Here is a 27187-nt window from a genome sequence, read left to right on the forward strand (position 1 = left end):
GGCCCGGCTGGCGAGGAGGAGCTGACGTCTGCCTGCTGCTTTGTGCCCAGGTGACTCCTAAAAGTCCTGACTTGTGATTGCAGAGGCTGAACACATAGGAGAGAACAAGCGAGTGGACGTCCTCTTCCACCGTTTCATGCTGCAGGATCTAAGGGAATGCGTGCAGAAACTTGACCAACAGTCGTTTGCCGAGCTGAAGAGCTACAAGAAGCCCCCTGCTCTGGTGCATGATATTCTGAAGGCTGTGCTGCTCCTTTTCTGCCCCGACTGGGCTGATTCAGAGGAGATTGAGAGCTGGAGTCAGTGCAAACTCGTGAGTTTTCCCTTATCTTACAGCTCAGGGCAGAACACTATTATACAGCTCAGTGTTAATAAACCCACTCCACAGCATCCATGAGGTCCATATTCAGCCACTGTGCGGCTCGGCAAGTCAACCAGATACGCCGAGGAATATATCCAGCTATCCTAGTGTGAACCAGATACGTTTATCCAGCTAATTTCAGGACAGGTCTTTGGCCCAACCAGACTAAGTCCACCTTAATAATGGTTTCTGGAGGAAAAGTCCAATAACCATCATTAAGGTGGAGTTGCAGAAATCCACTGCCTATTCTTGGGATAAGTAGCTTGGAATCTCTCTACCCCCTTGGGATCCTGCCAGGTACTTGTGACCTAGCTTGGCCACTGTTGGAAACAGGACACTGGGCTTGATGGACCTTTGGTCTGACCCAGTATGGAAAGCCTTATGCTCTTATGATCCAGTTAACTCAACTCATCCCAGTTACCCCACCAGAACGCCCCTGACTTATCTTGCCAAATTTTAGCTGGATAAAAAGGTATCCAGCTAGAATTTAGCTGGATAAGTGCCCAAATATTATTAAGTTGGCTAAATTCTTCTGAATATGGACCTCCAAGGATCCTGTTATGCAACTCAGTGCAAATAAACCCATTCTAGAGACCCCAAGGGCTCTATTGTACCGCTCAGTGCTCACCCAGCGTGTTAACATAGTAATGTAGCAGATGAGGCAGGATAAAGACCAACTGGCTCATCCAGGTTACTCTGTTTGCTTTTCTTCTGGTTCTCTATCCCTTTGAGTAGATGAGCATAGAAACTGTATTCTTATTTGTTATTGTATTATGTAATAATTCTATTATTATTATTATGTATTGATTTATTCTGTTGTGTTCTATATTATCTATAATAGTATTTCCTCTGATCCTCCCTCCTTGCAACTTCATATCATGACCCCTTCTCCTTGATTTTCCTTTAAAATGGAAAATGTCACTTCCCCTACTTATCGAGGTCCTGTCAGATTCATGAATTTTCCTCTCATCTCCCTCTTTCCTCCATCTTGCGTGTTTTAAGCCTCTCTTCACAGACCTTGTATCTTATTAGCGGCCTCTCTCCGCACCGGCTCCTCACTCTCCAGGTCCTTGTGAAGGGTGCAGGCTCCTGACCTGAACTCAGCACTCGAGGTGGAGGTCGCACTGGTGACCTATGCAAGGGGTAATACTGCCTCCTTTTTCCTGCTGGTGATACTTCTCTTATGTACCCAAGCACACTGTGAGCTTTCTGGCTACCTTGAAGTCATCTGAGGTGATTACTCCCAGGTCTTTTTCCTATTTGACGGTATCCAGTTCTTGTTCTTCTAAGTGCCTTGGGCGTCCCGGGTGCAGGATTTTTCATCTTTTAGCATTTTAAATTTATTTTTTTAAAAACTCTTGCAAAGTTTTAATCTCTCCACCCCTGCTCTGTTACAGATCTTTGCATTATCTGCAAGAAGCAGATTTTTCCCTTCAGTTCCTCAGCAGGAACAGGGCTGGTCCCAGTACCCTGGGGTACCCAGCGATCACTTTCAGGTCAATATTCAGCTCATTGGTTTGGCTAGGTTCAAGGCGTAGGTGGACAAATTCCTGCTTGATGACCACCTCTGTGTTATCCGGCTAAATTCCATGGGATTGCAGACAGGGTTATGATCCTTCTCACAAAGGTGGCAGCAGATAGGAGGCTGGAAACTACAGCCTTATTAGCCTCACCTCAGAGGTGGAAAAACTAATGGAGACTCTACTGAGGGAAAGGATAGTGAACTATCTACAATCCGATGGGGTGCAGGATCAGAGGCTACGGAAGATTGTGTCAAATGAATCTAATTGATTAGGTGACTTGAGGGTTAGACTGAGGTCATGTGCTGGATGTGGTTTACTTGGACTTCAGCAAAGCTTTTGATATGGTCCCTCATAGGAGGCTCATTAATAAAATGAGCAACCCGGGAGTGGTTAAGAAGGAGCTGGACTGGATGAGAAATTGGTTGACTGATAGAATTCACTCAGAGGGGAGAGGGAGAGAGGTGATTAGTGGCGAGCCTCAGGGATTGGTCCTTGGGTCGGTTCTGTTCAATATCTTTGTGAGTGATATTGCAGAAAGGTTATAAGGAAAAGTTTGCCTTTCTGAAGATGATACTAAAGCATGCAACAGAGTAGACCTGCCTGAGGGAGCAGACAGAATGCAAAGTGACCTAAGAAAGCTTGAGGAGTGGTTGAAGGCTTAGAGGTTAAGATTCCAGAGTGCCACATGATGGGGGCAGGATGAGAACAGATGCTGATGAGCACCGATGGGGGTGATAGTGTTTGATGATGTCAGGGTGGCAAAACAATGCAACAAGGTGGCGGCTAAGGCCAGAGGGATGCTGGGCTGCACAGAGAGGAATAACCAGCAGGAAAAAAAGGAAGTGATAATGCCCTTGTACAGGTTGTTGGTCACCTGGAATACTGTGTTCAGTTCTGGACACTGTATCTCAAAAAGGATAAAGACAGGATGGAAGTGATCCAGAGAAAAGTGACCAAAATGCAGGGACTACACCACAAGACACATGAGATGTAAGGATCTAGAGGAGCAGAGAGACAGAGGTGATATTTAAATATCTGAAAGATATTAATGCACAAAAAACCCTTTTCCAACAGAAAGGAAGCAGTAGAACTAGGGGTCACATCTTGAAGTTACAAGGAGGTGGACTCATCCTCTTCCAAAGGGTGGTGCTGCTGCGGCTCTCAGCGACTCTGAAGGGGGCAGAGATACAGGGGCTTCACTCACTATTTCATCTCCAGGGTCTCCCACTCCCCCATTCTCCAGTCCTGCCTCTGGATGCCCAAATCCTAAATCCAGCCCTGGGTTCATCCCAAAAACACACTGAAATGATTGTATTGTGGTTCCAAGAAAGGCATGGGGCAAACCGCTTCGAGCTTACTTGGGAATTCTTCAGATATGGCTCAGAGACTCCAGATTTCTAAAGGAATTGCTGGGTCTCCGGTCCAACATCTGTAAAAGCAGCACCCAGAAGAAAATGTTTTCTGGACCGTGCACTGAAGAGCAGGGGAAAGGAAGAGAAGGAACATCTGAGACTCTCCCCCCTCCCCTCCATGGCAGAAGAAGATCTAGGGACTGCATAGACCCCCACATAGGTAAGGAAAACAGAGGCTCCGTGGGGCAGTAGCAGGAGGAGGAGGATAACCCTAGCCCAGAGCAGCAAAAGAAGGAGAAGATCCAGCAAGCCTTGAGGAGGTTGTTGTCATTGATGGGTTGGTGTAAGGAAAGAGAATAAGTGAGCGAATGTGTGAATGAGAGAGAGTGTGTGTGTATGTGTGAGAGAGAGAGAGTGTGTGTGTGTATGTGTGAGAGAGAGAGTGTGTGTGTATGTGTGAATGAGAGAGAGAGTGTGTGTATGTGTGAGAGAGAGAGAGAGTGTGTGTTTATGTGCGTGTGATTAAGAGAGAAGTGAGTGAGCTTGGGAGAAGTGAAAAGGAGAAAGTTGTGTAGGCATGTATGTGCATGGGTGGACATGTGTATGTGTGGAAGAATGAGAAGTCTATGTTTGTATGTGGGAATGAACTTGTGTGCGTGGGAAAGAGTATGAGTGAACATGTGAGTGTGTGAGAGAGAGAATGCACATGTGCTGATGCCCTCTTGCCCTAATCCGCAACAGTCTCAGGGTGAGTGGAAACCTAAGGTTCCCGGGTATGGTTACAACCAGAAGCCATAGGCCTAGAGGTAACTTGCACAGAGCAGCAGTTACAGCTCTAATCACTTTACAGGTGAAATGGATGTGTCCTATCTGTCTTTTTCTGCTGTCAATTACTATGTAAGTAATTAGCCAGATAACCTGGAGGTGTTCTGGGAGCGGAGGTCGATTGCATGAAAGCAGTCCTATAGTCAGCTAGATAAACCTCTCTAAATCCCTGATGGCCAGGTATCCATGCCACTGACCAGCAAGTCTAAGTTAAGCAGACAAGTTTATCTGGCTGCCCATCTGAATACTGATCTGTTTGCTTTCACCTTCACAATAATGGATTACATTTATTTACCTGGCTTGCCTGACCGCCATTCAGCTTATAAACTATGGTAGCAGTTAACAGTACCACCATGCTCTGTGCCTACCTCCTGCTGCCGGAGATCTCCAGCTGCTCAGATTTTCCTCTTTCTGTATGTTGCAGAAAGTTAACGGTGACCTGATTCGGAAGATTTCCTGCTTTGATCCAACTGCCCGGTCTGTGCACGTCCAACCAGAGCTGCTGGCAAAATACATTAAAGGTAAACTCCAGCCCCTGCTCCTAGCTACTGGTGCACTAGCGCAGACTCCATGACCAGCATGGCAGGTGCATTAATAACCCCAGGGTAGTTACTGTCCGGCTTTCTCTTTTCAGCCATAAGCAAACACCTTCACAAGGCTCATGCTCTGTATTCAGCCTAGTGTGTGCCTGTTAGCTCCGGTCACCAGGCGGCAGCTAGCCCAGAGCTCCCGTACCCGAAGGCCATTCTCCACCTTTCTCTGATTTGGTGCATCTTTGTAAGGACAGGAGCAGGTCTTAGCTCCTGAAGAAACCTGGGTTATCATCTCTCCAGTGCATGCAGGGCGACTCAGGGCGCACTCTGCTATTCAAAGCTGGTGAGACTCCGGATTTGGCACAATAGCATGGCTTTACTATCAGAAATCTAGATCAAGGCCTGGTCACTTATTTCTTTTCCTATTTTTATTTCTTCCTAGTCTAAAGAAATCAAGGTGGGGAACAGGTGTAAACAAATGCTATAACTAACACGAATAGTAAATATGCACAAGGAGCAGCTAGTGTTTGACAGGGGCTCAGTAGTGGGAAGGGGATGATAAGTCTGAATGAGAATAGGAGAACCACAGGCTGCAGGAAAATGGCCACAGTTTGAATGGAGAACATGAGAAATATTAAGCAGCCTCCCCAATTAGATGAAAGCCCTTTTAAAGAGCCCTGCATTGCGACCTGCAGAGCAACTCATTCATTAAGCAGAGTTGTGGGAACACAGCTTTATAATTAGTCTGAGCTTCTTACTGAATCTTTCCTAACACACAGGCCCTTCACAGAGAGGCATTGAGAAGGTTTTATGTAAGGAAAATAAACTTTTACTTGGATACTGAGAGTCAGAGAGCAAAGCTCAGGGGAAAAAGGCAAAAGGAGAGGATTACAGACGGACAGACAGGAAGACTACCTTGTATGATATTGCAATAAATCAAATAATCTAAATAACTAACTTGCCATCAGCGGTTTTCTGTGACATCATACACCGAAGGTATGATTGGTGCCTTTTTAGTGTTATCGATGCAGTACATGCTCCTAAGGTAAGACTCTGTTCTTTCAGTGTTAATGATGCAGTGTGCACTTCTTTGGTAAATCAATGCCTTTTCAGTGTTATCAATGCAATGCATGCTGTTGTGGTAAATCGGTGCCTTTCAGTGTTATCGATGCAGTGCATGCTGTTGTGGTAAATCGGTGCCTTTCAGTGTTATCGATGCAATGCATGCTGTTGTGGTAAATCGGTGCTTTTCAGTGTTATCGATGCAATGCAAGCTGCTGTGGTAAATCAATGCCTTTTCAGTGTTATCGATGCAATGCATGCTGTTGTGATAAATCGGTGCTTTTCAATGTTATCGATGCAATGCATGCTGTTGTGGTAAATCAATGCCTTTTCAGTGTTATCAATGCAATGCATGCTGTTGTGGTAAATCGGTGCCTTTCAGTGTTATCGATGCAGTGCATGCTGTTGTGGTAAATCGGTGCCTTTCAGTGTTATCGATGCAATGCATGCTGTTTTGGTAAATCGGTGCCTTTCAGTGTTATCGATGCCTTTCAGTGTTATCGATGCAATGCATGCTGTTGTGGTAAATCGGTGCCTTTCAGTGTTATCGATGCAATGCATGCTGTTGTGGTAAACCAATGCCTTTTCAGTGTTATTGATGCAATGCATGCTGTTGTGGTAAACCATTGCCTTTTCAGTGTTATCGATGCAATGCATGCTGTTGTGGTAAACCAATGCCTTTTCAGTGTTATCGATGCAGTGCATGCTGTTGTAGTAAATCAATGCCTTTTCAGTGTTATCGATGCAATGCATGCTGTTGTGGTAAATCGATGCCTTTTCAATGTTATCGATGCAGTGCATGCTATTGCTCTTTCAGTGTTTTCAGTGTGGTGTACACTCTTGTGGTAAATCGGTTTCTTTTCAGTGTTATTGATTTAATGCACGCTTCTGTGGTAAGTCTGCATTCTTTCAGTGTTATCGATTCAGTGTGCACTTCTTTGGTAAATTCATGCCTTTTCTGTGTTATTAATGCAGTGCATGCTCCTGTGATAAGTCTCCGCTCTTTCAGTGTTATCGGTGCGATGTACACTCCTGTTGTAAATCAGTGCCTTTCAGTGTTATCAGAGCCGTGTACACTCCTGTGGTAAATCAGTGCCTTTCAGTGTTATCAGAGCCGTGTACACTCCTGTGGTAAATCGGTGCCTTTCAGTGTTATCAGAGCCGTGTACACTCCTGTGGTAAATCGGTGCCTTTCAGTGTTATCAGAGCCGTGTACACTCCTGTGGTAAATCGGTGCCTTTCAGTGTTATCAGAGCAGTGTACACTCCTGTGGTAAATCGGTGCCTTTCAGTGTTATCGATGCAATGCATGCTGTTGTGGTAAATCGGTGCTTTTCTGTGTTATCGATGCAGTGCATGCTGTTGCTCTTTCAATGTTTTCAGTGTGGTGTACACTCCTGTGGTAAATTGGTTTCTTTTCAATGTTATTGATTTAATGCACGCTTCTGTGGTAAGTCTGCGTTCTTTCAGTGTTATCGATTCAGTGTGCACTTCTTTGGTAAATTCATGCCTTTTCTGTGTTATTAATGCAGTGCACGCTCCTGTGGTAAGTCTCCGCTCTTTCAGTGTTATCGGTGCGATGTACACTCCTGTGGTAAATCAGTGCCTTTCACTGTTATCAGAGCAGTGTACACTCCTGTGGTAAATCGGTGCCTTTCAGTGTTATCGGTGCGATGTACACTCCTGTGGTAAATCAGTGCCTTTCAGTGTTATCAGAGCAGTGTATACTCCTGTGGTAAATCGGTGCCTTTCAGTGTTATCGGTGTGGTGTACACTCCTTAGGTAAATCAGTGCCTTTTCATTGTTATCAATATAATACATGCTCCTGTGGTAAGTCTCCGCTCTTTCAATGTTATCAGTGTTTTGTGCAAGCCTGTGGTAAATCAGTGTCTTTTCAGTGTTATTGATGCAGTACATGCTGTTGTTGTAAATTGGTACCTTGCAGTGTTATCAATGCAGTGCATACTGTTGTGATAAATCAGTGCCTTTTCAGTTTTATTGATGCAATGCATGCTCCTGTGATAAGTCTGTGCTCCTTCAGTGTTAGCAATGCAGTGCATGATCCTGTGGAAAGTATGCTCTTTCAATGTTTTCGATGCAGTATACGCTGTTGTGGTAAATCGGAGCCTTTCAGTGTTATTGATGCAGTGCATGCTCCTGTGTTAAGTCTGTGCTCTTTCATGTAGTCGATGCAATGCACACTGTTGTGGTAGATGTGTGCCTTGCAGTGCTATCTGCGAGCTCCTCTGACACTCCAAAACAGTGGTGTGCTGCTACAGCATTTTGCAGATATGTAAATGGTGTTATGGGAGTCTCAGTTTAGTGGACCCTTGGGCCAACCTGCAGGAGACTGGGAAAAGATGGTCACTGTCTCTAGTATATGGCAGGCTGGGAGGCAGATGTTCAGGCTGGACGTAGAGGTGCTCTTCACCCTGGAAGCTGGTACTCCCCCGGGAGGAGCCCGTAGGTGCCCAACCGCTGGGACTTAGGTGGCTTCACCCTTGGAAGCTGAAGCCCCCCCGGGAGGAGCCCGTAGGGGCCCGGCCATTGGGACTTAGGCGGTAGTGGATCAGGACTGGGAACTGGAACCAGACTAAGACAGTAGGTCAGTACTGTAACAGGGCTCGGGTTCTGGAACCAGGCAGGAACTGTAGTAAGACTCGGGTACTGGAACCAGGCAGGGACTGTAGCAAGGCTCGGGTTCTGGAACCAGGCAGGAACTGTAGTAAGACTCGGGTACTGGAACCAGGCAGGAACTGTAGCAAGGCTCGGGTACTGGAACCAGGCAGGGACTGTAGCAAGACTCGGGTACTGAACCAGGCAGGGACTGTAGCAAGGCTCGGGTACTGGAACCAGGCAGGGACTGTAGCAAGGCTCGGGTACTAGAACCAGGCAGGGACTGTAGCAAGGCTCGGGTACTGGAACCAGGCAGGGACTGTAGCAAGGCTCGAGTTCTGGAACCAGGCAGGAACTGTAGTAAGACTCGGGTTCTGGAACCAGGCAGGAACTGTAGTAAGACTCGGGTACTGGAACCAGGCAGGAACTGTAGTAAGACTCGGGTTCTGGAACCAGGCAGGAACTGTAGTAAGACTCGGGTACTGGAACCAGGCAGGAACTGAGGCAGGCAAGCAGGAACCAAGCAGGTACTGTAGCAGGCAAGCAGGAACCAGGCAGGTACTGTAGCAAGGCTCGGGTACTGGAACCAGGCAGGTACTGTAGCAGGCAGGCAGGAACGGAGCGAATAGCGAGGCAGGTCGCTCTGGGGCACAGCGCAATAGGGATCCAGTAGGTAAGCCCGTTGCAAGGCAAAGACTGGGTGGCCGCGGGCGGCTTATCAAGGCCGCGGCGTCTGACGTCAGGAATTGGGCGGAGTCACCACTGGCGGGAAATGGCCTAGAAAAGCGCCCAAGTGGCACGCGCGCGCACCTAGAGACAGGGCGTCCATGGGAGGCTTCCCGGCAACGCGGCCCTCGCGGGGACGCCGCCGAACAGGCCAGGAACTAGGCCAACGAAAGTGGGAACAGGTCCAGGAACACAGAGATAAGGGTCTGGTCGCGACGCTCGCGGCCAGAACCGCAACAAATGGAGCAGTTAATCAGCAGAGAAGGACTTTTAGTGCACTGCAGCAGCAAACAAGGTCCATTAGTATCCTGAGCTGCCTCTCTAGAGAGGACCTAGGGTACAGAAGATAAGGGGCCTGGAATAAGTCCTTTTGAAGGAAAAGCCAAAGAGGTTAGGGCTCCTCAGCCTGGAGGGAGATATGATTGAGTGGAAGGGAACAGGTTCAGGAAATGCAAATCGGTTGTTTTTTCTTTCTTTATAATTTTACACAAATTACCTGCTTTACAGAAAGCAGGGATTTATCGTCAGAAAATGTATCAAGATGATGACGTTTTAAAGCACAGAACACCTTCTTACAAGGCCACAAAGATAAAGGGGAACCAGAGCAGGACCTTACATTCATAAAAAGAAAGCTGCCTGAGAGAATGAATTCCATGAACCTGCAAAGCTGTTGGCCAACGGGAGTAGAGGCAATCGGGAGTAGAGCCTGAGCAATTTTATTAGCCAAAAAGGTCTTTAACTGAGTCAGATGATAAAAATAAATCAATTATCAGAACATGTTAGCAAACATCGTGACAGTTCTGTCAAGAAAAACTGCCTGCCCAGACCCGAAACAGTTTGTGATTATTGGAGGAAGGATTCAAGCCACAGAGGTAAAGAGGGCGGAGTGAGGGCGTCAAGCAGCGACGGTCGCAACAACTACTGAGGATCACTTGCAAAGAGCGAACTGCCTGAAATCACCTGCTCCACCAACCTGCCAGCATCTGAGGAAGAGCAGAAGATGCAGAGGGTGGACAAACATGTCCCTTTCTCTTCACCATAATGCACAATACTAGCAAGTATGAAGGAGCAGCTCAGTCAGAAAGTCTCCAAAACTGCACAATGGGGCATGTTGCTTTGGGGCATGGCTTTTGCTGCACGATGCAGGGTGCTGGTGTCTATGGGGAATGGGGCACCTCCCAATGACATCAGCAAGGTATCCCCTCTCACCTCCTGGTGTTGATGGTTCTCCTGGGCACCAGCATTGGAGGTATCTGGTAAGTCCTCCTTGACCCAAAGGTGTTTACTTTTTCAAAAAGTAAAAAGACTAGGAGCCATACCATGAAATTACTAAGCAGCACATTTAAAACAAATCAAAGAAAATAATATTTCATGCAATGCACAATTAAGCTCTGGAATTCATTGCCAAAGGATGTGATAAAGGAAGTTAGCATAGCTAGGTTTAGAGAAAGTTTGGACAAGTTCTTAGTAGAAAAAGTCCATAAAATATTAACCAGGTAGAATTGGGGAATGCCCAGGGACGGATTTAGGACTTTTTCACCCCAGGCACTGTTGTTGGTGTCACCTCTCCCCCCCCCCCCCCCCCCCACACACACACTCATACACATGCCCCAGTAGGACATTACCAATGAAATTAATACTGACCAAACAAAACAGAAATAAAATAATAAAGAAAAAACGTTAAGAAAAAATAAAACTCATTGCTACAAATTTTATAAACAATTTACTTATCCTACTGGTAGCCCATGTCTAAACTGGTTGCGCTGTGCTTTCTGCTCAGCAAAGTTGTTAGTGACAACAATCATAATAGTAAGACCATACTCAGAAAAAGAATAAATATTTTAAATAGTTGAATCAAATATCCAAAACTTCCCAAACACCAATAAAATATTTCAAAATAACAGACATATCAAGCATTAAGCAATAATTAAAACAAGGATAAAAAATGCCTCTCTCTATACCTGGGAACGTTTGGTTTTCAGATGCCAAACAAACACACACACACACACACACACACACACAAACACATACACCACAGTCTCTCTCTTGTGCACACAGAGGTTTTCTCACACACTTTCATGGCCTTCTCTTCTTTTCTGGGCTGCTTCTTCAGCCGCCAGCAGGATGGAGTCCACTGGTGGCTGACAGATCTGGCCCTCCCTCTCTCTCTTTCTCTTTGGCCACTGTGAGATGGGCTCTGCAGCAGCCTACTGGGCCTCTCTCCATCTTCAGTTGCTAGTAGGATGGAGTCTGCTGGTGGCTGCTGGACGAGATGACATATGCTTAAATGTGATTCCTGTTGCTGTCTTGGAAGAGATGGGAGGCGGGGGGGGGGGGGGGGGGGGGCAGAGGAAGGTTTTGCATCTAAGCATTGGATGGGACAGGGGACTGGTTATCCATGCCCAATCTGACATATAAAATTGGGATAGCGCTAAGACACATACACAGGCTCTCTCTCCCTCACACACACACATACACAGACACTCTCTCTCTCACACTCACTAGCATTGTTGCGGAAGTGGACCCTTAGGCCAAGGTGGAGTTGGCGCCACCTGCAGGGAGGAGCCCTGCAGGTTCCCACTATTGGTAGGCGGAGCTGGCAGAAGCAGAGGCCCAACTGGAGCTTCACCAATACCAGCCCTCATTCCCCTTAGATTGAGCCCTCTGGTGCCGGGGCTGGCTGGACATAGGTGTGGGCCTCTGTGGAGGAGAAGATCCGAAGCTCTGTAGACATGACAGGCCAACACATGGAGGAAGCATAGTAGGACAGGCGGCAGAGTCTGGAGAAGGCTGGGGTCGGAGGCAGGCAGAGTTCAGTCGAAGACGAGGTACAGGCTATGATCAGTGGCAGGCGGAGTTCAAGCAGCATTGGGGTCCAGTCCAGGATCAAAGCCAGAAGATCAATCCAGGGAAATTAGGGAAGCTAACCAAACTGGTAGTACAGTAATAATGGGAGATTTCAATTATCCTATTATTGACTGGGTAAGTGAAACATCAGGGCATACTAGAGAGATAAAGTTCCTGGATGTAATAAAAGACAGTTTTATGGAGCAATTGGTTCAGAAACCAACGAGAGAGGGAGCAATTTTAGATCTAATTCTCAGTGGAGTGCAGGATTTGGTGAGAGAGGTAATGGTGGTGGGGCCACTTGGCAATAGTGATCATAACATGATCAAATTTAAATTAATGACTGGAAGGGGGGACAGTATGTAAATCCATGGCTCTAGTACTAAACTTTCAAAAGGAAAACTTTGATAAAATGAGAAAAATAGTTAGAAAAAAACTGAAAGGTGCAGCTTCAAAGGTCAAAAGTAAGAAACAGGCGTGGACATTGTTTAAAAAAAATACCATCCTAAAAGCACAGACCAGATGTATTCCATGCATTAAGAAAGGTGGAAGGAAGGCAAAACAATTACCGGCATGGTTAAAAGGTGAGGTGAAAGAGGCTATTTTAGCCAAAGGATCTTCATTCAAAAAATTGGAAAAGGATCCTTCAGAAGAAAATAGGATAAAGCAAAAGCATTGGCAAGTCAAACGTAAGACATTGATAAGACAGATTAAGAGAAAATTTGAAAAGAAGTTGTCCATAGAGACAAAAACTCACAATAAAAACGTTTTAAAAATATGTCCAAAGCAGAAAGCCTGCAAGGGAGTTGGTTGGACCATTGGATGATCAAGGGGTTAAAGGGGCACTTAGAGAAGATAAGGCCATTGCGGAAAGATTAAATGGTTTCTTTGCTTCAGTGTTTACTGAAGAGGATATTGGAGAGATTCCCGTTCTGGAGAAGGTTTTCATGAGTGATGATTCAGATCAACTGAACTAAATCAAGGTGAACCTGGAAGATGTGGTAAGCTTGATTGACAAACTGAAGAGTAGTAAATCACCTGGACTGGATGGTATACACTCCAGGGCTCTGAAAGAACTGAAAAATGAAATTTCAGAACTATTAGTAAAAATTTGTAACCTATCATTAAAATCATCCAATGTACCTGAAGATTGGAAGATGACCGATGTAACCCCTATATTTAAAAAGGGATCCAGGGTGATCCTGGAAACTATAGACTGGTGAGCCTGACTTCGGTGCCGGGAAAAATCATGGAAACTGTTATCTATATAAATAAAAATGTTAAATAGTTTGTACATCGTCGCTAATCTCGCCTACCGCTTAACCGAATGCGTTCAAATTTTGCACAACATTCACTTCCCATACGGGAAGGATCTTATACACTTACATTACATATAGGTCACACCTGTGACAGGTAATACAAGTTTAAAAATTGCTTACACAAAACAGCAACATCTGGTGGCTGTCAGCGCAAGCGCAACCTCTTACACCTTTCACACACACTCACGCACCCACGCACCCCACCCCACCCCCACACAGGGCTATTGTCTTTCATTCACACTCCCTCATAACACACAGAAATCCACACTCATCACACCACACACCCCCACCCACACGCCTGCCAATGTCACTTACTTCACCCACCCTCCCAAAACACACCAAAACACGAATTCCTGGCTGCTACATTGGGAAGCCACGCATTTCACACACCCTCCGAATTTAAATTAAAGTACCCTCTTCCACCCACCCACGCACTGCACTCCGATCACACAGTACACCTGAAACAAGTCCGTGCTTCTCCGCCGGCACCACAGGAACGGTCCGGGACACATCGCATTAAGTAGGGCCGTCGGATGCCAGCAACCAAAATGGCGCCGGCGGACCTTGCCCTTACTATGCTATACGGAGACAACAACGATGTCGGTACACCATGTGACATAGTAAGGGCAAGAGCCCGTCGGCACCATATCCTCAGCGGACATTTGCCCTTACTAGGTCAGGAATCCTGACGCACCACTTTCACTGGTGAAGTTTTGCGACATGGCAGCCGGCGGAACAAATCCTAGCACACACCCTCGCCACCGGCTGGCAGTTTACACAGGTAGCCAGGGAGGAGCACGGTGGGGGACCGTTCTTATTTTCCGCCGCGCATTTTTCACAGGGGGGGGGGCACTCATTCTCCACATCTCCCGAGAGGGGGACTGTAGCGTGGGTTGCTCTATTTCGCCGGGTTGGGGGGGGGGGGGGGCCAGGAAGGTGTGCTTGCATATTTAAACTATTCTTTGCTGGTGCTGTTCATTTGGGGTAAAAAAAAAAAAAACACACACTAACTGTAACCTTTACTGCTCTGTTCTGTTTTTTCAACTTAACCAGGCTCAGCCACAGCAACGCGTGGCAGGGTTCAGCTAGTAAAGAATAAAATCACAAAACATTTAGATAGACATAGTTTGATGGGACACAGTCAACATGGATTTACCCAATTCTCACAAATCTCCTACATTTTTTGAAGGGGTGAACAAGCATGTGGACAAAGGTGAACTGGTAGATTTGGTGTATTTGGAGTTTCAGAAGGCATTCAACAAAGCCCATGTGAGAGGCTTCTAAGAAAACTAAAAAGTCAATGGATAGGAGGTGATATCCTTTTGTGGGTTGCAAATTGGTTAAAAGTCAGAAAACAGAGAGTAGGATTAAACGGTCAGTTTTCACAGTGGAAAAAGGTAAGCAGTGGAGTGCCTCAGGGATCTGTACTTGGACCAGTGCTTTTTAATATATTTATAAATGATCTGGAAAGAGGTACGACAAGTGAGGTGATCAAATTTGTGGATGACACAAAATTATGCAGAGTGGATTGTGATAAATTGCAGGAGGACCTTGCAAGACTAGAAGATTGGGCTTCCAAATGGCAGATTAAATTTAACGTGGACAAGTGCAAAGTGATGCATCTAGGGGAAAAATAACTCTTGTTATAGTTACACAATGTTAGGTTCTATTTTAGGAGTTACCACCCAGGAAAGAGATCTAGGTGTCATAGTGAATAATACATTGAAATCATCAGCCCAGTGTGCTGTGGCGATCAAAAAAGCAAATAGAATGTTAGGAATTATTAGGAAGGGAATGGAAAATAAAACAGAGGATGTCATAATGCCACTATATTGTTCCATGGTGAGACTGCACCTTGAATACTGTGTGCAATTCTGGTCACCGCATCTCAAAAAGGATATAGCTGCACTGGAGAAAGTGCAGAGAACGGTGACTAAAATAATAAGGGGCATTGAACAGCTGCCCTATGAGGAAAGGCTAAAGAAGTTAGGGCTGTTTAATTTGGAGAAGAGACGACTAAGGTGGGGATATGATAGAAGTCTACAAAATCATGAAAGGACTTGAACAAGTTAATGTAAATCTCTCAGATAATAGAAGGACCAGGGAGCACTCCATGAAGTTAGCAAGTTGCTCATTTAAAACAAATCGAAGAAAATTCTTTTTCACTCAGTGCATAGTTAAGCTTTGGAATTCATTGCCAGAGGATGTGGTTACAGCAGTTAGTGTTACTGGGTTTAAAAAAGGTTTGGATAAGTTCCTAGAGGCTAAATCCATAAACTGCTATTACGGTAATTAATAAGCAATAGTAGCTTGTGATCTATCTAATGTTTGGATACTTGCCAGGTACTTGTGACTTGGATTGCCCACTGTTGGAAACAGGATACTGGGCTCAATGGACCCTTGGTCTGACCCAGTATGGCATATCTTATGTTCTTATGTTCTATATTATGAAGATGACGAAGAGGAGGAAGGTGAGGGATCACAGGAACATGAGGAGACGCTGAAGACAGATGAGAGGAAGAGTGACCCCAGACGAGAAGCTCCATAAAATCAGACTGCCAGGGAATGAAAGACACAGACACAGGAACACCACAGCAGAGTCAGGAACCAGGATGCAGGAACAGGAACACAGGCAATGCATTTCTCCAGGAGGAGTCAACCTATTACTGAGGCAATGAAGGTGCTACAGAGGAAGCCTTAAATAGGTCTGTGTTCCAGATGTTATCAGGGAGTACTGTGAAGCATTTCCTGCAGTGGGCCCTTTAAATTGGGGCTGATCGGGTGCATTTGTACCTAGGGATAGACCCTGCTGGAGTCAGCGACGGTGGCATGTGTTGGAGCCCAGTCAGCCACAGAGGTCAGCCACGTGGGCTGCAGGAAGGCCTGCCTTGTCATTGGAGGAGCCTACACCTGTGTCAGGGCTGGAGGTAAGAGAGGTGGTCTGTGGGACGGGACCGCAGACTGCCAATCACAACAGTACCTGCTCCTGTAAATCCCCCTTTGAAGGTTTGGGTTTCTTGGGGTACATGGCGTGGAATTCACACAGGAGGTCTTTATCTAGGAAGTTTGAAGCTGGCTTCCACGTGTTCTCCTCTGGTCCATATCCCTCGCAAGAGAGAAGATATGCTCATCTCTTGCTGCACCTTCTGACATCAAAGATCTCCCTCACTTGATACGTGGTATTGCCTTCTGAGGAGATCTCTTGCAGCTGCGGCATTTTCCTGGAGGGCCATGAAAGGATCAAGGATTTCAGGAGTGAGACGTGAAAGATGTGATTCCCAAAGATGTGGGCAACCAAAGCTGATAGGTTATTGGTCCGAATTGTCACATCACTGCAATTGGCCCGATGTACCAGGGGGCAAGTCGCATGGAAGGAACTCAGAGCCTGATATGGCGTGTACTCAGCCACACCTTTTCCCCCGGTTTAAATTGTGGAGTGGGTCTCCGATGAAGGTCTGTGAATCTTTTCGCTCTTTGGGCTGCCTTTTGGAGCATTTGTTGGGTATGAATCCACAGTTCTTGGAGCTCCTGTGCAGAAAGTTGAGCTGCCGGCGAAGGAACTGATAGGGGAAGAAATAGACAAGGCAATGGCTGTCTACTATACACAATTTGGAAGGGCAACAAGCCTGTGGCTGCATATAGGTCTCAGTTGTGGGAGAATTCCACCCAAGGAAGCAGAGCTGCCCAGTCATCCTGGCAGGTGTTGGTATAAGCCCATAGAAAGTTTTTCAAAGTGTGATTGGTCCATTCGGACTGTCCATTCACTTGAGGGTGATAGGCTGTTGTGAAGTTTTGTGAAATGTTGAATTTTTTGTATTGTGATTGCCAGAATTTAGCTGTAAACTTAGTGCCTTGATCTGAGACAATGATTCTGGGCAATCCGTGGAGTCAAATAACATGCTGAGTGAAGAGCTGAGCTAGCTCCAGAGCCATGAGAAGACCAGGTAATGGTGTGAAATGGGCCATCTTAGAGAAGCAGTCAACTACGACCCAAATAACCATGTTGCCATTAGAGAGGGGGAGATCCACGACAAAGTTGGTGGACAAGTGGGTGCAAGGTTCCTTGGGGGATGGCAACAGCTGTAACAGCCCTCAGGGTCACCCCAACAATAGTTTCTGCTGAGCTCAGGTGGAACAGGAGTCCACATAGGCCCAGACATCCTTCTGCATTTGGGACCATCAGTAAAACTGTTGGAGCAATGCAAAAGTCCAGGCTCATCCAGGGTGACCTGCATCGCGGGAATCATGGGACCATGTTAACATTTTTTCTCGAAGTTTGCAGGAGCGACCATTTTCCCTGGAGGGACAGTCATGGTGGAAGCGAGGAGGATCCGAGCCAGATCAATGATGTGTCTGAATAGTTCCAAGGTGTCTTGAGTCAGAAACAAGCAGGAAAGAGCATCCGCATGGGCATTCTTGGCTGATGGGCTATATTTGAGCTTGAAATTGAAGTGGGCAAAAAATAAGGACCAGCGAGCTTTTTGGGCATTGAGCCATTTTGCTTGGTGGAGATGCTCCAAGTTTTTATGGTCGGTATATATGTTATGTGATACAGTGCTCCCTCCAACCAGTGATGCCACTCTTCCAGAGCCAGTTTGATTGCCAGAAGCTCCCTATCACCGATCCCTTAATTGCATTCAGCCGGAGAGAATTTTTTTGAAAAAAAGGACAGGGGTGTAGGACACCTTTGGAGGAGTACTCACTTAAGACATTCCCTACCCCCAAGGAAGAGGTGTTCACTTCAATAATGAAAGGATGTGTGGGATCCAGGTGATGAAGGCAGGGCTCCCGCAGGTAGGCAGCCTTTAGGTCTTGAAAGGCTGTCACGGCTTCCAGTGGCCAGAGTTTGGTGTTGGCTCCCTTTCATGTGAAGCCCATGAGAGGCGTGGCTATCTTAGAGTAGTTGTTAATAAAATGTCAGTAATAGTTGAAGAAGCCTAGGAATCTCTGCAGGGCCCATAGTCTGCTTGGCTGAGGCAAGTCTTGGATACTCTTAAGTTTGTCAGGGGTCCATGTTAAAGCCCCTACTGGAGACAATGTATCCATGAAAAGGAAGGCGTTCCCTTTCAAACAAATGTTTTTCAAGCTTGGCATATAGCTGATTATCCTGGAGACGTTGAAGTACCCGGCGGACCTCCCGGCAATGTGATGCAAGATCCTTGGAGAAGATTAAGATGTCATTGAGGTACTCATAGAGAAGATCCCAGAAGACCTCATTCATCATGTTTTGGAACATCCCTGGAGCATTGCATAAGCCAAAAAGCATCACCAGACACTCGTAGTGACCATCTCTTATGTTGAAGGCTGTTTTAAACTCCTTGCTGTGTCGGATACGAATTAAATTGTAAGCCCCTCATAGATCCAGTTTGGAGAAGATTTTTGCTCCTTGCAGCTGGTCCAACAACTGAGAGATTAAAGGTAAAGGATAGCGATCATTTCTGATAATCGCATTCAGAGAGCGACATCCTTCTTATCCACGAAGAAGAACCCTGCGCCTGCTGAGGAGATGGAGCGATGAATGAACCCCTTGTCCAGGTTCTCTTGAATGTACTTGGACATTGTTTTCAATTCCAGAAGAGACAAGGGGTATACCCTTCCACAGGGTGGCTTGGCATTAGGTAGCAAATCAATGGCACAGTTGTACTCTCTATGAGGGGGTAAGGAGTCTGTCTTCTTCTTTGAAAAAATGTCGGCAAATTCCATATACTGTGGAGGGAGGCCTGACAGGACGGTGGACGCCAAGAGACATTGATAGGTCTCCACCCTCTCCAGACATGCACTGTGGCACTCAGGGCCCTATCTAGAAAGCTGGAGGGAAGCCCAGTCAAATTGAGATGAATGCTGCTAGAGCCAAGGTAACCCCAAGACCATGGGATGGATGGCCTTTTCTATAACGTGAAAAGCCAGGTGCTCAATGTGGAGAGAGCCAGTTTCATTGGAACTCTGGTGTGGGTAATCTTACCCATCAATGGATCCCCATGGATGGAGGAAAGAACTAGTGGGACTGGGCATGAGAGCGTGGGTATCTGGAGGTGGTCTACAAGGGCCTTCATGAGGAAATTCTCTCCTGCTCCAGAGTCCATTAGGTCCAAGGTGGTAAAGTTCTGTTTGCTCATGGAGATTGTCACTGGGGGGGTTAATGGGGGAGCCAGAGAGGTAAGGCCTAGGGTCAAGCCCTAGGCCCAAGAGTTTACTGGCCTCACTCGACAGCGAGCTATTCAGTGGTCTGATCCGCCACAGTAGAGACAGAAGTCAGATGCCCTTGCTCCAATTGCATAGGTTCTTCAGCAGGGGTCCCAGAGGAGGGAGGCAACTCCGATGAGGAAGATAGGCACCAAGGGTGGCTGGCAGCAGCTGTGCATCTTCTGGGGGATTGGAGCTACTAGAAAAGTCGTAAAAGTACACACATTCAATGCATTGATGTACATGGTTTCAATGCACTGCATGTGTTCACATGCAAGCCTACAAAATGTGCATATTTTGCAAGGTATGGATATGCATATTTAATAAAATGTGTGTACATCACATATGCGGGTTATAAAAATCTTGTGTATATCTGCTCATGGCCAGATATGCGCATATATTTTACATGCAAAAGTAAAGCAGGACATAACATATGCATGGGTTTTTAAATACTTTTGTATATTTTCTCACAGCTAGATATGTGTGTATATGCTGTAGCACATTTGTTTGAAAGTTATCCTCAGTGCTTATTGTCAGGTTCACCAGATGGCTCTGGGTTACTGGAGGCAGGCTGAGACAATCCTGAAAGCATTATTGTCTATATTATGCTGTGAGAATGTCTTCCTATTGCCCAAAGGGAAAAGTGCGTTAATCAAATTAAAAAAAAATACAAATGTTTAAAAGCTGCTGTACTCTGAGAGCCATAAACTTGGTTTCTCTAAGAAACCAGCAGCAAATCTGTCAGAAAACTTGAAATTGCCTCAGTGAGTGCCAAGCAATCTTGAGTCACCTAACCTTTGAAATCAAAAGCAGAGTAAGCTGGAAGGCAGTAAAGTGACTCCAGGCCAGATGTGTAATTCAGGCTTGCTCCTTTTTATGTCTCATTTCATAGCATTCCTGGACTCATGCTCTTGCATTTTTCCTTTTGCGGGCACAGGAGTACAAATTGCAAAACGTTCAAGATACGATTAAAAATTCATGGGCTTTTTCCCACCCAGAGCAGAGTTGGGGGGGGGGGGGAGTCAGTTGCAGGCCTGACGTTCTAAAGCCAAAGGCAAGATCGCAATACTGGAAAAATAGTGCGATGTCAAAGGTGAAAAATTAACTTTCTCTGAAAGTGTGGCATTCGTTCCCTAGTGACTGAGTTACTCTGCACCACGCATGGATGAAAAGAGAGCTCCCAGCTGCTTGCTTTGTAGAATGCTGGCACAAATCCTACACTGCACAGATCTGAGGTAGGGCTGAGCTAAGAAAAGAAAACCGTACTGAGTTAGAACAGTGCACTCATCGTATACTACACGAGGGGCTCCACTGGGGAGAGCAGCCGAGAGAGAAAGTGTAAATGAAGAAGCTCGAGGCATAGGAAGGATACGGATGGTGCATAACCTGTACAAAACGTTTGCTTTCAGAAAGCCTCTTAGGGCCCCAGCTAGATGGACACTACAAGCTGAAACACTAGGTTCAGAAAGAGCATGCATCTGCCAGCTGGCTCAGACCCTTAGGTTTTATAAACTCCTGCTGAATTGCAGTCCCAGATCTATTTTTTAACTGGTCTGATCAGATGACTTCATTGCGCTGAGCTTCAACCCAGTCGGAAGCTGTTCCTACACTGACTGCTCCCTTTTTGGTAAGGTACTAGACCCAGAGATAGCTTGGATCTCCATTCACAGCTGCAGCTACCCCACTCACCTTTCCCCACATCAATCGCAGGCATCTGGCTGACATTCGCTTTGAAGCATGGCATTCCCATTGCCAGGTGAAGGATGCATGAGTGTCTCTCCAAATTCTTCACCTCCTTTTGAAGCTTAGATGTACAATGAATCTGTAATGTCATGCTCTGTTATATTAGACTTGTGGCCTGCCTTCCTTAGCATAAGTTCAACCCAAAGTGGTTTACAATAAAAAGAATTCAACAATCAAATGCACCAATAAAATCCCTGACACATCAATAGAATAGAAGAATATATCAACAGTACAGAAGCAGACCCAGACCAGCCCCACTCACTAGAGAGGGACAAGCTCCTAATTCAGTTGTTCATACTGTATACACCTATGGTGGTTAATCGACCTCTCTCATATAATTACTTACTACCCCCATTTTAGCCCAAAAAAACCACCAAAATAATTCTCAAATATCCCATCTCTTGATTACTCCTGAAGAAGCTCCCAAAGGGGAAACCCCCCTTAGTTTCTCCTCTTTGGGACCGGCCCACTTCCATGGCAGGGGACTCCTTTATGGCTCCCCTGGACGATGTCAGCAGGGAGGGGGCAGGGCCACCTCAAATCTGCAGGGTCTGTTGGGGGGGGGGGGTTCAGTAGCAGTTGGGACCCCTGTGCTATGCAACTGATGGCAGCAGCTTCCCTCCAGTGGGCGACATCTTTATGGTTCCCCTGGATGGTGTCAGCAGGGGGGAGGGTGATGTCGCCTTAAATATCTCACAGAAATCTTGTTTCTTATTAAAACTTCCTCTCTTCGGCACTCAGGTGCCTCACAGTGGTGCTGAGGAGGCAGAGAGTGTCCACGCTGGATGGGCTGGAGAGTTAATTATATTTCCATTCTACATCTCCATGACCTGTGGGAATGCTAATAGCAGGCCAATCATATGGGCCATGGCACTAAATGGTCTCTCTGGTGTGGCTGGGCCGGATGGCACTGCTTCAAGCCTCTGGACCACAGGCTGTGGCACTCTCTCTGCATTTTTTTTTTTAGTTTAGCTTTGGTGGAGGTCTTGTCCAAGGCTGCCATTCCCCAGGGGTCCCAGGTTGGAATTTTCCTAGATGGTGCACTGGAGGTGTTGGTGCTTAGAACTGTGATACTGTTCTGAAAGAAGTGACCTCCCGCTGACTGGAAATCTCTTGCAGGAATCCAGAGAGGAGCGGTCTGGAGGCATGGCTCCATCCCAGCGGAATACCTCTATAACTGGGCCTTTACCTGCCTGTCTCTGATGGAGCTCACTGCCCAGCTGCGAGGAACACAGCAGGAAGCTCTCATCTCATTTCTGCCACAGTGTGAACTGGAGCCCAGTTCACACTTGGAGGAACAAACCAGCTCTAACGAAGATGTATCTTCTTATTAATTTGGTGCTTTAAATGTTATGATTTCTGTCTGCTGTTTAAATGAGCATTGCAGAACTATGCTCATTTATACCAGAATTCCATTAAAAAAAAGCATGCACTACTTCTTCTATTTATGCTGGAGTAAAACAGAAGGTAAATATTAGTTTGCTGAAATAGTGCAGATAGAAAAAGATCTGAGCTGAAAGCTATGAATTCAAGATTAAGAACAGCCATGGGGGAAGAAGGCGCGGAGTCCACAGAGCAGAGTCTGTGAGGGCCTCCTAGATGTGCCCAGACATGGCAGTCGCTGGACAAAATGATGCCTGGCCAAGGCTTGCTTTTCAGCCACCTTCCCTTCTCTTGGATGTTCTGCCTTTCTCCTAGGTAAGGCAAAAGGCGGATTACGTGTAGTTGAGTAATACAGGAAGCAGTCAAGCAGCAGAAGAAGGGATATGGGAACTCACGAATATATTACAATTGTGCGAATGGAGGGAGGAAAGGGAGCGGGCCCTGTTAAAGGTTCTGGAGGGGGTGGTTAAGAATTGAAATATAGGAAACCTTAGGAAGAGTCCCAGTTATAGCCAATTGGGAGAAGAAAAGCCCTTAATACAGAGACTAAGAGAAGGTCTGACTGAACAGCCAAGCCGAGAGGCTCAGGAAGGTGGTGTGGCGCTCCCTGCCCCCCCCCCCCCCCAGTCACCCTTCATGCTAATCCCGAGTCCAGGCCATGGGCTGAGGTAACTCTGCTTTTACCCCAATGCTCAGTGAAAATTCAGATCCCCAGACTGATGAAGACCAAAAAAGCCACTGGAAAGGGCTTCTTTAGAAGGTTTCTTTTTTTTTTTTTTTTTTTGCTTCATTTCAATAGGAAGCTGAAGACTGTTATTGTGAAAGTGCTGATTTCCTCTGTCCTTAGAGATGGTGGGAGCCGTTTTCAGCTGTGGCTAAGTCAAGCTTAATGCGGTGCTGAGATTCGATCTTTCTAATAATGCATCTGATGGGAGGCACAGGCTTTTAATAAAAATTTGGGAAATTACTTTTTTTTTTTCCACTGGAGAAGATGCGATGTCTACCAGCTCTTTTATAATGTGAGACTGGAGATGGTGTATTTTATATATTTTTTTTCACAGATAAGATGCTTCTGTTATTACTGTGTTTGATCTCCATGGTTATCTAATGCCTGCTTTGATGGTTTTCTCACTTTTGAGCAGGAAAGGGGAGGATATCAGCAGTGCAGGTATTTCTAGGAATGGTGTACTTGCACCACTTCTGGCACTGCACAGGGAAATGATTCTCACTAGAGGAAAGAGAGGGGGGTCTGGCCACTTCCTTCTTTATAGAAGACTGAGGGGCAGATCGGCCATTTTGCTTTACCATGGCCGTGTGTCTTGGCTGACTGGCCTCTTACCATGTAAGAGTTGTTATCTTGGGAAGGTCTGAGTATGGGTTAATGAGACAAGTGGAGCAAAATAAGCTCTTCTTCCAGCCTAAACATGAGCAAGGAAACACTATTGTGCATTATAAGAGTACTGTTCTAAGAACACCTTCCATCCAGACAGAATGCTATCACTCTTTCTAGTTTAATATTCAGCCATACACTTATGCATTGTGCAAGAGAGCTTTGAAAGGGATGAGGGGAGGTATGATAATTTTGTATTATTCTGGTGTCTTTGACGTTATATCATCTGCCCTTTGATCCTGAGTTGTCCAAGTGCACTGTTATTCAATACAGCACCTATTTTGTTAATGTGATTATTCCTTTGGGTGTTTTTTTTTTGTTGTTGGAATTATCATGGTGTCTAATTTTGAAACGAAATTCTAGGTTGCAAGAACATTCAGATTTTGACTTTAGTTATGGAACAAACAGAAAATGTCTATTAAAATATTTGGGCTGATAAGCAGTCCAGCAGTAAATGCATTTGAAAAAAACGTTGTGGTTCTTATACTGATTTTGTGTGACCTTGAGCCCATGATATAAACACCAATTAATTTATATAACTGGGATTGCATAAAAATAACGTTGTCCCAGTCCAGCTGCAGAGAGTCAGCAGAGTTAGCTCTGTTCTAGCTGCTTGAACAAACTGCTCATGCTCAAGCTAACAGGTTGCCTGGTTTTGGTTTATTTAATTATTTCCTCATTCATTCTTTATTCTGTTCAGAAACCCCAAAGCAAGTCACAAAAACTACAGATCATGATAATACATATCACAATTGACACGTTTCAGATATACATTGCCTAGAATTAAAGACTTTCCCTTCAACTAACCAGAGGACCATGAATGAACAACCAACACTGTTTTTCATCGCATCTATCCTAGAAAAGTCAGGATCTCAAATGTTTTCCTATAAGAAAAATACATTTTGTCCTTATGTCCTACTTTAGGTTCCATTGCTAGATAGCTGACTTGCCTTTTTTATCCTAATTTTATTATATGCATATATATTTTTTTTTTTTTATTTTTTTTTTGCATAAAAGCAATGCACCCTTTATTATAAAAAGAAAGAAGTGATTAAGATGGTGAAATAATTCAAGTTCCATCATCCTCATCTGTCCCCGGCCGGATCATCCTCTACTGCCTGGATCACTTTTTCCTGCAGAATGATATTCTGGTATCTTATATTCAATCATCAAAGAACAATACAAATGTCGCCAGGCACTCGAGAGAGTAATGGATTGAATTATGAAAGAGAAGATCAAACTTTACGTGTTTGCAGGACTAAAAAGCACCCCCATATGCTTGGGGGGTCCCCCTTCCAATATTGTGGCTGGAGGGGACTGTCCTCCTCTGATAATGCAACCCCATAGGAAAGATTGTGCTGAAGCTGGTTTCTTCTGCTCCTCATCAGAGCAGGGAAGTCCCACCGTGACAGAAGTAAACTCTGGTGCCTGGGGGCAGGAAGCCATCTGTCCTAGCCACCCCTTCTAACGGCCCTAGATTTACTTACTATCTGGAGTACCTGGCTATTCAAAATCCCCCTCTGAATCAGTTATCTATGCAACATCCCCACTTTCAACCTATGCATGTGATGCCTGTGTAGATTTGGGATTAGCACAGCAACAATTTCTTTAGACTCCTATTGTTAAATTACCAATAGTCGGCTTTATTAATATGCATTGTTTAGTCTGATGAGGAACTCAGCAGGTGATCTGTGGTATTGTATTAATGTAAACTGTGTATGGGGATGATGTAAAAAGCTGGAATTCAGCACAGTTTCTTAATGCACAAGCACATTTGTTAAAACTCCCAGTGCAGTATGCTAACGGTATGCTCATGCTTCATGAGTTAAAAATGCACACACACCAGAAAATGTGAGCAATGGAAAGGCTTAGTGCACAGCAAAACATTTATGCACAAAAAAACATAGTTTATCTGCACAAATCATGTTTCCATGCATAAAATATGATTTATGTGCTCAAAAAATGTTTTCAGTACAGAAAGCACTTTTTTGCACATAAATTATATTTTATGCATGGAAAACATGCATATTGTGCACAAAGCATGTTTTCTGTATATAAAGCCCTGGCACTAGGACCCCAGCTTCTGCATGTAGACTAATATTAGCCCTGGAAACTTCACTCCACCTTGGACCAAGAGTTAAGTTTCCAGCGCTAAGGAAACAAGTGGTAAGTCAGTGCACCGCTCTGCACTGGGGGTAACGGCTCATGCCGTCATTATCATGGGATTTCCATGTGAGGGTGCACATTTTTCTGCATAAAACTTGCTGCATCTGCAGTGAAGTTTTTGCACTGTGTTGCATGCACCTAAAAGCATTGGGCCATAGCAGCCAACTTTTCAAAATGACTGGAGTTCTAAACAGTACAAATTACTCATCCTTGGTCATGGTGAAGGAGTTTGCTCAAGTACCCACAAAGCTGCACCTATGGCATCGGTATCTGTTACCAAGTAACCTCGGATGGTACAGGTTACAAATCTTTTAAATAAAATACATTGTGATGTAATTTCCTTTGTTATTATGAAATTCTTTATCTGCCATCATTTGATATGTTACTATGAAATAAATAATTAAAATATTGGTAAGAGGGACTAAGTAGGGATGTTTTCAAAATCTGAAACACATAGATCTTCTTGGATAGGACTGAGGGCCTGGAGGTAGATTCAGGCTCAGCAGAAGGGTTCACAGTTTCTGCAGTGCCTGAAGGAAAGACGTGATGAGGTGGCCTGAAGCCAGAGACAGGGGCAGGTAAGGATCTGCAGGGCCCTGGAGGCAGGTGCAGGTAAGGATATGCAGGATCCTGGAGGTAGAGGCAGAGGCAGGTAAGGATGTGCAGGACCTTGGAGGCAGAGGCAGGTAAGGATGTTACTCCTGGGGGAATTCTGTGCAAAAAAAACCTTAAAATTCTGCAAAATTCTGTATATTTTATATTGGTCAAAATACACAATTTATGTGACAGTCTTTAAATAATTACATTTGAAATTAATTCAGAAAAAAGTTATTACTTAAAGATGCAGAATTTTAAATATTTTGAGCAGAATTCCCCTAGAAATTCACTGTAAGACTGTCTCTTCCATTCGCTCTCCCTACTCTGGCCACTTTGTTCTCTCAGGCCCCAACTCCTCCACCTGCCAGTATCTCCCCTCCACCTCTAGGCTCAACCCTTTCCACTCTATTGCCACTCCCAGTGTTTGAACCCCGTTCTCAGAACTGCCCCTCACACAGACACGCTGGGGCCTTTATTGCCACACATGGCATGCCGGGGCATTCATCTTTGCTGCGAATGCGCACGCTCCATTTACGGCATGCCAGGGTCTTCATCTTCGTTG

The 27187-nt window shown here is 45.4% G+C and overlaps 1 protein-coding gene across 2 annotated transcripts in view; it reads left to right on the top strand.

Moving 5' to 3' along the window:
- The window catches only part of EFCAB5 (EF-hand calcium binding domain 5), a 106404-nt gene extending 83880 nt beyond the window's left edge, over positions 1-22524 (top strand). For both annotated transcript variants that reach the window (XM_029613459.1, XM_029613460.1), the window contains 3 exons: positions 84-313; positions 4486-4582; positions 22209-22524. In XM_029613459.1, coding sequence (XP_029469319.1) covers positions 84-313; positions 4486-4582; positions 22209-22423 — 542 coding nt within the window. In that variant the 3' untranslated portion in view covers positions 22424-22524. The remainder of the gene's footprint in view (positions 1-83; positions 314-4485; positions 4583-22208) is intronic.
- Positions 22525-27187: the final 4663 nt, after the last annotated feature.

This window comes from Rhinatrema bivittatum, chromosome 8 (genome assembly GCF_901001135.1).
Source record: "Rhinatrema bivittatum chromosome 8, aRhiBiv1.1, whole genome shotgun sequence".
NCBI lineage: Eukaryota > Metazoa > Chordata > Amphibia > Gymnophiona > Rhinatrematidae > Rhinatrema > Rhinatrema bivittatum.